The sequence below is a fragment of the Rattus norvegicus genome, chromosome 7, assembly GCF_021556685.1.
Source record: "Rattus norvegicus strain SHRSP/BbbUtx chromosome 7, alternate assembly SHRSP_T2T, whole genome shotgun sequence".
Classification (NCBI taxonomy): domain Eukaryota; kingdom Metazoa; phylum Chordata; class Mammalia; order Rodentia; family Muridae; genus Rattus; species Rattus norvegicus.
Window position 1 is genome coordinate 139,216,290 of NC_141540.1, and position 11,658 is coordinate 139,227,947.

Sequence of the window (11,658 nt, forward strand, 5' to 3'; positions counted from 1 at the left end):
GCTGTCCCCCGTGCCTCCAAATTCAACTTCTCAGGAAATTGGAAGCCAAGCTCGGCTTTGGGCTGAGACTTCAGGGAACCTGCCTCTGGTCCCTTTCCCTTGGGTACCTGCCTAAGCACAGAGAGGCTTCTCGTTGGTTGGTTGTTTTTTTCTCCCCCCCCCCCCCACCTTAAATAGTACTTCTCCGAGAATATTCAAAGTCACAGATGAGGTCAGGCACTGCACCGGACACCTCTGGAGAAGGTTTGAAAGCGATGCCTGCCCCTTGTTCCAGGTACCAGCGGCTCCGCAGACAACACCCTTGTCTTTCTCTCCAGGGTCCTGCGGTGCAGAATGGCGCTCTAGGTTGAGATGCTCAGAACAACCGTAGTTCTGTGAGGTAACCAACAGTTTCCAAATCTAGTGTCTCTAGTGTCTTTCGCTTGACTGAGATCAAAGAGAGAGCCTGTCTTTTCTACAGTCAGACTCCGATGGTTTGGAATTACATCGTACGAATTTTTTTTTTTCCCCTGTGAAATAGTCGTCGTGATGAGAAAGACAGAGAACGTGCAACTACTTCCTCCAAGAGAAGCCAAGAGAATGGTAAGGGGGGCAATCTCTGATCTTCCCGTGCCTCGTGTTGTCTGCGTTCTAATTCTGCTGTGTCTTCAACTTAAGTTTCAATGCTATGCACTTTAAAACTGCACCCCCTTTGTGCACGCCTCTATTATGACTTTACAATGCACCCCCTTCATCCTGATCCTCCTCCAAGCATCCTTCATGCCTAAGCTTCCAGAACCCTAGCCGACCATCTCCTCCGCGTGGGACCCAAATGTCTCTGTGTTTCCTGAATGTCTATTCATACCCCTTGCCTTAAACACCTTATCAGAAAGGTCTTTATTTAACACTGAGGACAGTAATGCCTTAAAGACTGGGCATAAACCTTTTCACTCCAGAATGTACAAAATAAAGAAAGCAGTCGCCTATGATGCCATTAATGTATAGAAATAGATGTTCTGCATGCCCCAGCTTGCTCGGATCTCCGAGTAGGGAAGCGACACTAAGCCTTTGCTGTTACTGAAGCCACCCTCAAATATGTGCACCACAGGCACATCACAAATAGTGTGAGTACATGCAGAAGAGGAGGACAACTCAGAAAACAGCCCTTCCTGCTGCCAGCTCTGCTGTCCTCTCCCTCCCCATGCTAATTCCCCATGCCCCCACAGTTCGAATGTTAGTCCTCCTCTCCCAGGACCCTCTCTCCACCTTCCCATGATTCACCTTCCACACCTAGCCACTCGCTTGTTTCTTCATTCCAATGATGTCTAAAAGCAGCGAGTGTGAGGAAGCCACTTTTTCCTCTCACGTCCTTGTAATAACTTGAGAATCAAAAAGAGCAGAGTAGCTTCAACCTCATACAAAATGTAGGTTCAGAGATGGACGGGGAAAGGTCCTCCGGGAACACCTCAGCACTCTTCACACGAGAGCCTGGTACCCCGATCCTACACTGAGGCCCCTTTTAAAACGAAACAAAACAAAAGAGATTTTTCAGGATAGCTTTATGTGCAGACACCTTGAAACAGCCCAGCCTTTGCAGAGAATGTGTCCCATTTGACTAGCTTACTACGTCATCTCTACAGAATCCTCGGAAGTAACTTCTCCGGCTGCCTGTGTTTCCCCAGCACTGGCTCTGCGCTCTCAGCCTCCCAGAACACAAAGGTAAGTGTTTGTTCGGGTGCACAGCGGACCTAGACTTGGATCTAAGATGGGCTGAAGCCGGGGTTGGTAGAATTGTTAATATATATCAGAAGTAAGTTTCTCTCGATGAGTCGCTACCTGTTTAAGGATTCCTGGCAAGGATATGCGTGTTGGAAACACAGCTGCCTGGATAAACAAAATGAAACTTTATTTAATGCAGAAGCCTATCATAGAAACTGATTACGGAAACCAAACGGAAATGGAATATTGGTAAATTAGGTTACAAGGGGTGGGTGAGCGGGACCTCACCCAGGTCAATGACTTACAGTCCATAATCAGGTTTAAATTATTCTTAGTATCGCCATTACCATGAACAATGTACTTCTGGCCCTCTTGGACAAGAGAAAATAATAAAAGTTTCATGATTCGTGATGATATAGCAGATGAAAATAAAGAATCATATATGGAGAACAGGAATATATATCATATATCTGAGCTAATGGCAGTACTGTTTGAAGCCTCTCCAAAATGGAGGGCATCCGAGGGTGTTGGGTGGTTTACAGGATGCGCTCTGGTGATGAGAGCACCCTTAACATTCAGGAGCTTTGACAAGATCAGCAGGACTTCTGCTGGGCATCACTGTTGTTAAGGGTTACAGGGTTGGGGCTTCCAGAGCAGCATGAGAGGTCTGGTCTGAAACGGCATGAAACGAGTGCTTGTCGGTGCCAAAAGGACGTGACATTTTGAGACCGCTGTTATATGATGGTCTGTATCACAGTCTAGAGGTGAAAACTGAAATACATGTTTGACATGAGAGAAAACACTATTCAGGCTAAGACTAAAGCAAGAGAAACTGTGGGCTGATGAAGGAAGTCACCAAGATAGACTACTTTCTTTAAGTGGTCTTTTAGGTGACAGTGGGAAGCCCACGAAAGTTTAGAATTGCAAAACTAAAAGGAGGATATATTTAAAGTGGTAGAAAAAATAAAGTGGCAGAAAATGCAAACAATGACAGAGAAAGAGGCAAATCTTTTATAGCAAAACTAAGCAAAATGGCTGAAAGATTAAGAGTGGACACCTTTCTCAGTAAGAAACCATAGCTCCTCACTGTGATCCAAGCTAGACATTGAGTTGGCAACCAAAGGAAAAGTGTGGCATTAATTTTTTTTGTTCTTTTACATGTTGCCATGCTGACATTACAAAAAATATCCTTGGGTATCAAAATTCTCACAGAAAAAGTAGGGCGGGAACTCCGTTTCCTGGGGACTAGAAGTTCCTAGCTATTCTTAGAGATTCAGATTTTCTTTGAAACCAGCTGAGACATTGACTGAGGAAGTGTTCCGGGTGAGGCTCTACTGAAGTGAGGACTTCCACACACACCAGCTGCTTTTGCATAAAAACTTAATTTATATTTTATGGTTACATTGTCATAAAGATAACTAAAAGTAGCCTCATTATACCTATGGTTTCTGTTTTTCTTTTCTTTTCTTTCTTTCTTTCTTTTTTTTTTCCCCTGAGGTTAACATTTTTATTTTGTACCTGGGATTAGCCCAAAGTGGTCTGGAACTCATAGCAATCCTCCTGCCTTAGCTTCTAAAGTGCTGAGATCTAAGTCTTCACCACCATACCCTAATCTTATAGAAATATATTTTTACCTGTACTGAAAGGTGGTGACCCCAGGAAAACTGTGTCCAGTCACTTAATGGAGTGGTCTCTGGTAAGGAGCCGTTGAATGACTTTGAACAAAAAAGAGAGAGCGAGAGACAGTCAGAGACAGAGACAGAGAGAGTATGGAAAGGGGGAGAGAGGGAAGAGAGAGAGAGAGAGAGAGAGAGAGAGAGAGAGAGAGAGAGAGAATAGTCTCTGCAAATATGGGCTACACATCTTTAAATTTCTGAACTGATGAGAGTGCAGTATGAGCTCGGTCTCTGAGTAAGCGAGGATGCAGAGACACTCACTTTTCCTGTAAATGGAATAGAATAGAATTCTCTTGAAGCTGGTGAACACTGTGACCTGAAATCAATGATGACCTAACAGGATCTGAAACTCCCACCCAGGTACAGGTAAGGGCAGCTCTGAGATGCCTGGGCAGGGTCCAGACAAAGCAGAGGGACGTACTAGATGGGACCCCAAAGGACATGGTCGCAATCATTAGAGATGTCAGCTCCTTCTATTTAATTCCAAGGACGCGCCATCCACAAATGGCCCGGAGCAACCACAGCGGCATCACGGAGTTCGTGCTCACCGGGCTCTCTGACGACCCCCTGATCCAGGCTCTACTTTTTGCTCTGTTCCTGGGGATTTACATCCTCACCATGACCGGGAACCTGATGATGCTGGTGGTGATCAGGGCTGACTCCCACCTCCACACGCCCATGTACTACTTCTTAAGCAACCTGTCGTTCCTGGATCTCTGCTTCTCATCCGTCACGGTTCCGAAGCTGCTGAAGGACCTCCTGTCTGCGAAGAAAAGCATATCTGTGGAGGGCTGCCTGGCTCAGGTCTTCTTCGTGTTCATCACCGCGGGAACGGAAGCCTTTCTTCTTTCAATGATGGCGTATGACCGATACGCTGCTGTCTGCCACCCGCTGCTCTACGGGCAGATGATGAGCAACGAACTCTGCCTGAAGCTGGTTCTGCTCTCCTGGGGCCTGGCCTCTCTCAGTTCAGTAGTCATTGTGCTCTTGGCTGTGAACCTGGACTTCTGCGAGGCCTACACCATTCACCACTACACGTGCGAGCTCCCCTCTCTCTTTCCTCTCTCTTGCTCCGATATCTCCATCAACGTTGACGTCTTGATCTGCTCCACCTTGCTGCATGGGCTGGGAACCTTTCTCCCGATCTTCTTCTCTTACGCACGCATCGTATCCACCGTGCTGAGCATGAAGTCCACCACGGGGAGAAGCAAGGCCTTTAACACTTGCTCTTCTCACCTCATAGCCGTGGTCTTGTTTTTTGGGTCGGGCTTGGTTCGTTATCTTATGCCCACGTCTGGTTCTTCTCTGGACTTGCTCTCTTCCTTGCAGTACAGCGCGGTCACGCCCATGCTGAATCCCCTCATCTATAGCCTGAAGAACCAGGAGGTGAAGACCGCTGTGAAAAGGACATTAGGGAAATGCCTGCGATACTTGGAGTAACGGCACAGACCCGGAATGGCAGGAAGACCAAGGTGGTCAAGCAGACCGCTGATGTAAGGGGAGGCCTACCGGCTCTCCCTAGCTAGGCTAACAAAAGTATATAAAACTGTGTTTAGATAGAAAACATACAGCCTATCTTTTCTTTGCTTTGTTCTCTGACATTTCTATAGCTTTCTTCCTGAGTTACACACTTGAGAGTTACAACCCCTAAACTAATATTTCTTAAATATTTCTATTAATTTTTGAGACGTTCATCCAATGTTTTCTGACCATTTTCACCCTTACTCTCTCTCCTAACTTCTTTGACATCCACACCAATTGTCCCATCCCCAATTTCAGGTATTTTTTAATTTAAAATTTTTAAGAATCTGATATCAAATTTATATCATTTTTTATCCTCCCTCTCCTCTCTCTAACTCTCCCAATGTCCCCCATCTAAATTTCATGACCTTGACTTCTATAGTTAATATTGTTTGGGGGGGTCCTGGGTGCTATACAGAAGCAGACTGAGCAAGCCATGAGGAGCAAGTCAGTAAGTAGCACCCCTCCGTGGCCTCTGCATCAGCTCCTGCCTCCAAGATGCTGCCCTGTTTGAGCTCCTGCCCTGACTTCCTTCACATGTATGCACATGTGTGTGTTCATGTGCATGCATGTGTGTATATGTGTGTGTGCATGAGTGTGTGTGCATGTGTGTGCATGTGTGCATTCATGTGCGTATGTGTATATGTGCATGTATGTGTGTGTGCATGTGTGTATATGTGTTATAAAACATACAACTCCTTTTAGTGTTACTCGTGTGTTGATGTGTTGAAGGCTGACTGACCACTTATCAGGGCTCTCATCTCTGGAGAAAATCTCGATTCTCCTCAGCAGCCATTGATCACTTATAGCTCTTGATCTAAGGGTAGGACCTTATTTTTTTTAATGTTTATTTATTTATTGTATAAGAGCACACCGTCACTGTCTTCAGACACACCAAAAGAGGACATCGAATCCCATTACAGATGGTTGCAAGCCACCATGTGGTTGCTGGGAATTGAACTCAGGACCTCTGGAAGAGCACTCAGTGCTCTTAACCGCTGAGCCCTCTCTCCAGCCCAGGACCTTATGACATCGTCCTTTAGTGTTAATATGTTAACTGGTGCTGTCACTGTCCATATCTTGTTTAGGTGACAATATTGTTGGGATTTCTCAAGTGTGGCATCCCAGGCATGACCAGAACACCCTGTTTCACAGCAGACACCCAGGACCTCTGGCTCTCACAATCCTTTCTCTCCCTCTTCCACGGTGTTCCCTGAGCCTCAAGTGTAGGGGTTGTTACATCGTAGACATATTAGTTGGGGCTGGCCACTCCATGGTGTCTCTCTGCATTCTGTCCAGTTTGGATTTCTGAGATCTTCATGGCTTAGGGACTGACCTAACTGGAGTGAGAGGGGAATGTAGAAACCAAAGACGCATAGACATACAGACACACAGACACGTTGTGCTGACAGTTTTATGTCAACTTGACCCAAGTTAGAGTTATCTTCAAGGAGGGCACCTCAACTGAGCAATGGCTCCATTACCTGCAGCTATAAAGCATTTTCTTCATTAGCGATGGGTGTGAGAGGACCCAGCCCATCAGAGGTGATGCCATCCCTGGGCTGGTGGTCCTGGGTGTTGTACAGAAGCAGGCCAAGCAAGCCATGAGGAGCAAGCCAGTATGCAGCATCCCTCCACGACCTCTGAATCCACTCCTGCCTCCTAGATGCTGCCCTGTTTGAGGTCCTTCCCTGACTTCCTTCAGCAATAGATTGTACCCTGGAAATATAAACCAAAGTGGCCCTTTCTCCCCAAGTTTGGTCATGGTGTTTCATCGGAGCAATAGTAACCCTAACTAAGACAGAAATTGGTACCATGATCATGGGGCGTTGCTGGGACAGACCTGACCTTGCTTTGGGAGGTTTGTGCAAGGATTTTGGGTTAGAAGAGCAATTGAGTATTGAGAGCTCAGTGAGCCGTTTTGTAGGAGCTTGGAAGAAAGGGCTGAGAGCGGCGCAGACGACGGAGGCCTGGCTTGTGGAGTCTTAGAGGGAAGCAAAGACTCCACATGGACACTCGTGTGAAGATTCTGTCATCTGGTCCACTGGAGCTGAAGGGCCGGCTGTGGTTAACAAGAATCCAGAACCACTGAAGTAAAATCTTTGCTTTGCTGGGGCAATGGATGCCGGTTACCTGGAGCTGTAGAATTGACTATGGTTAAGAAAAGATCAGCATCCCAGACCTTCTGAGAAGGTTCCTCAGGGTGAGTACACACAGACGCTGTGTTTTAGAGGCAGCCAAGGTTGTACCTCGTGCAGCAGCCAAACTTGATAATATAAAAGTCAACCAGATGGTACCGGCTTTAAAGGCATGAAGGGGTCATGGAGAGCAGCTGAGGCCTGGCACTGTGAGGGTCCAGGAGAGGCCATTGGTAAAGGTGTAGCCTTAGTGTCAGTTGAAACTCTAGGACTGAAGAGATCATAAAGAGAAATCGAGTCACCATGAAAAGAATCCTGGAGGGGCTGTTGGTGAAAGTGCAGCCCAGTTGCATCAGGAGACTCCAGCATATCGGAGATGCCAGCACCATGGGATGACCACCAAGAACAGCATCAGCAATGGAGTGGAGACAGCCGGTGCCTAGAAGACAAACTGTGTGATGAACCATAGAAGTGAGCCCCTTGGAGGAGCCCAGAAGATCCAGAGTGGATCCCAGATAATTGGTCACTGAGTTATGTACATTTTCGGAGTCTTGTTTTGCTTTGTTCAGATTGTGACTGTGCCCCGCTTCTTCCCTTTCTTTCTTCGAGTAAGAAAGTATTTAATTTATTTCTGATTTCACAGGAGCCCATAGTTGAGAGACTTTGGATTTTAGAGATAATGGATTTTTAAGTGTTTAAATGTTTAAAGATTGTGGGACTTTAAGCTTTTGTAGTATTTGTGTTAATGTTGATGTAATGTATGATCTTGGGGAAGAACAAGAAAGCCGTAACAGTGATGTGTTTGCACGTCAAGTTGACAAGGAGTCAGTTGCGCCGTCTACTTTTATGTTAACTTGACACAAGCTAGAGATACCTTGAAAGGAGGGAACTTCAACTGAGAAAATATCTCCATTAGATCCAGCATTTTCTTAATTAGCATTTGATGGGGAGGGTCCAGCCCTTTGTGAGTGGCGCCACACTTGGGCTGGTGGTCCACGGCAGACTGAGCAAACCGTGAGGAGCAAGCTAACAGGCAGCATCCCTCCCTGGTCTCTGAATCAGCTGCTGCCCTGTTTGCTGCCCTGACTTCCCTCATTAATAGACTGTTATCTGGAAGTGTAAGGTGAAATAAACTCTTTCTCCCCAAGTTTTTTTTTTTGTCACAATGGTTTTTGGGTTTTTTTAATGTTTATTTATTTATTATATGTATGTACACTGTAGCTGTCTTCAGACATACCAGAAGAGGGCATCAGATCTCATTACAGATGGTTGTGAGCCACCATGTGGTTACTGGGATTTGAACTCAGGACCTCAGGAAGAGCAGTCACTGCTCCTAACCGCTGAGCCTTCCCTCCAGCCCTGGTCACGATGTTTTATCACAGTAATAGTAACCCTAACTAGGACACACATACAGAAAAGCTGGGATCGGGTGGACCGTGCACTTTGATGGAGATGTGCCAGCAGCAGTCTAGAAACCTAAGGTGTTTATTTTATACATCTGAATCAAGAAGGAAGGTTTAGCTGATTACCACAGGATACCTCGACCAGGAGAAGTCTCGGGCTGTAAACATCCAGGAGGAAGGAGCTGTGGTTGGCAGTCTCTGCACACACTAGTTTTAAGAAAAGGTCAATAATTCATAATGTCTGTACTTGGACCAGAGGAAGGCTTTGCTTTTCCTCTGAGCCTTCCGTAGGTCTGGGACACAGACGTGGTCATGTCCCATCATCTGCTCCTCATAGTGGATTTCTGTAATTTCCTCTAGCTGCTGAAAGAAAAGGAAGCTTCTTTGATAAGGGATGAGGGCCATGTGTCTCTAAATATGAAAAGAGTTTTGAAATTACATTGGTTTAGGATTTGTGCTAGAATTTATAATCTCTCCAGCCATGGGTAGCACACATACAGTTCCAGCTCAGCTCCTCCCAGTGTTCTGTCCAGAGTATGTGGTGTCTTCAACAAGGTCAATGGCTGTGGCCCTCATTGTCTTGGGAGTTCCTTGAACCCCACATCCCCTGCAATGACTAACAACTAAAAGAAGGGAGGTTCCCCATGTGGGCCGCTGGGAGCTTGGTCAGACCATCCATGGTTCTTTCATAAACATTATCATCCGTGGCCCATATATATACAGCCACCAAAACTAGATAAAATTGATGACGCTAAAAAATGCATGCTGAAAGGGACCAGATATAGATCTCTCCTGAAAGACACATCCAGATCATGTCCAACACAGAGGTCAATGCTAGCAGCAAACCACCGAACTGAGAACAAGACCCCCTTGGGGGCAATTAGAGGAAGGATTGAAAGAGTTGAAGGAGCTTGCAACCCCATAAAAACAACAACGCCAACTAACCAGAGCTTCCAGGGACTAAACCACTACCGAAAGACTGGACTGACCCAGGGCTCCAACTGCATATGTAACAGAGGATGGCCTTGTTGGGGCACGAGTGGAAGGGGAACCCCTTGGTCCTGCCAAGGTTGAACCCCCAGTGCAGGGGAATATGGGAGGGGACAATAAGGGGGACGTATAGAGGGAATACCCATATGGGGGAGGGGGGGTAGGGCTTATGGACAGGAAACCGGGAAAGGGAATAACATTTGAAATGTACGTAAAGAAATATATCTAATAAAATTTAAAAAAAAACAAAAAACATTATCATCCATGTGGCATAATTCAACTTAAACAGTGTGTGTGTGAATGTGTATAAACGTATGTGTGTGTGTGTGTGTGTAGTATTCATATATAATATATGTATTTAAGTAAGCTTATAAAATATTGTTTCCCAGCAGCTTTGTAAACATCCTTAGTATTACTTATCTCTCCCCCTTTGCTCTCTCTCTATATATATTGCCTTTCCTTAAAATTCTTTTACTATCAATGTGGAAACACTAAAGTACCTAGGGATCCAAAGTAATCCTGAGCAGAAAATTATAAGGCTTGGGGAATCTGCATTCATGATTTCAATGCAAACTGCAGAGCCATAGTGAATACAAAATGGTGTTGGCACAAACGCAGATCCGTGAGGTCCTGAATCTGACCCCAGCTGCAGACCGTGAGCTATGGTAGAAAACCTGAATGCAGCCCGCAGCTGCAGCCACCCAATCCTTTGCAGAAATACCACAGGCGTATATTGGAGAGACAACAGCCTCTTCTGCAAATGATGCTGAGAGATCCAGATACTCGTGTAGAAGAATGAGGCTAGACTCCCATATCTCACCTTCCACAAGAATAAACTCCAAATGGATAAAGACCTCAGTGTAGGACCTGACACGGGGCTAGAGAGGTATCTTGGTTGGTAAAGCGTGGAGACCCAGACCCCCACGCCCACGTAAAAGTCCTAGCATGATAGCAATCCCAGTGCTGGGGAGACATTGCAGGTGGATCCCTGTGGCTCACTGGACAATCAGTCCAACTTATAGCAAATCTCAGGTCTGAGTTCTTTGTACATTTGACAGAGGATTGATATCTAGAATGTACAAAGAACTCAAAAGTCAACCTGATCAATAAATAATAATAAGTTAATGAAATGATTGGTTCCAAAAGATGTAATGTGAATGGCCAATAGAAATGAAAAATGTTCAACTTCACTAGTCATCAGAAAAATCAAATCAAATCTGGGCTGCGGGTCCATCTTGATGTCTTTCTCCCCCAGCAGCCTGCGACGCTTCTTCCAGTACTAATGAATGTCAGACTTCAGGGAGGAAGCTGCCAGGTCAGTATAACAAACAGCTCGGGCTGGAGAGATGCCTCAGAGGCTAAGAGCACTGTCTGCTCTTCCAGAGGTCCTGAGTTCAATTCCCAGCACCCCCATCGTGGCTCACAACCATCTGTAATGGGATCTGATGCCTTCTTCTGGCCTGCAGCATACATGCAGAGGGACCCCTGTATGCATAATAAATCTTTGAGGAAAAAAAATAGCTTGATTTCTCTAAGTCCTGGGACTAAAGTGTGTAGTGTCGGGTCTTCCCATCAAATTCTGGTACGCAGTCGATACTGAGGTGTTCATGAGGTGAGGCCTCACCTCCTCATCTCATTTCTTCAGGGATGAAAGTCTCTTCCCTCTCACCACACATTGGGTATTTCTGATAACCAGTTCTCATCCTGAAGCTGTCTAGACTACATGGGCATTACCCTAGTTAGAGTAGAAAGCAGACTGGCAATGACCAATAAAAGATTCCTGTCAGGAAATACTTAGAGGATTTAGGAGCTCTGTGCTGTGGAGTACTTACTGTCTTAGTTTGGGTCCTATTGCTGTGAACAGACACCATGACACCAAAATCGTAAGTTTTATAAAGACGACATTTCACTGGGGCTGGCTTACAGGTTCAGAGGTTCAGTCCATTATCATCAAGGCCTTGATCATCATGGCAGCATCCAGGCAGGCACGGTGCAGGAGGAGCTGAGTTCTACATCTTCACCAGAAGGAAGCCAGGAACAGACTGAACATCCTCAGGCAGCTAGGAGGAGGGTCTCTGAGCCCACCCCTCACAGTGACACACTTCCTCCAGCAAGGCCGCACCTTCTAGTAGTGCCACTCCATGAGCCAAGCATGTGCAAACCATCACAAGTACCAAAGTGTGAATCCTGAAGACTATGATAACAGTTGCCCTGAAGTAAGCCCACAGGTGC

At 45.9% G+C, this 11,658-nt stretch overlaps 1 protein-coding gene across 2 annotated transcripts; it reads left to right on the forward strand.

Annotated features, from left to right (window-relative positions):
• The first annotated feature begins 1,625 nt into the window (after window positions 1-1,625).
• Window positions 1,626-9,669, forward strand: Or8s8 (olfactory receptor family 8 subfamily S member 8). 2 transcript variants are annotated; one of them, XM_087558562.1, is made up of 2 exons: window positions 1,626-1,698; window positions 3,863-9,669. In XM_087558562.1, exon 2 carries the CDS (start codon window positions 3,879-3,881, stop codon window positions 4,812-4,814), a length of 936 nt encoding a protein of 311 aa, XP_087414688.1. In that variant the 5' UTR covers window positions 1,626-1,698; window positions 3,863-3,878; the 3' UTR covers window positions 4,815-9,669.
• The last annotated feature ends 1,989 nt before the right edge of the window (window positions 9,670-11,658 follow it).

Bases quoted from the DNA above. Each gene is read 5' to 3' on its own strand.
- Or8s8 (XM_087558562.1), top strand. From the start codon at position 3,879: ATGGCCCGGAGCAACCACAGCGGCATCACGGAGTTCGTGCTCACCGGG.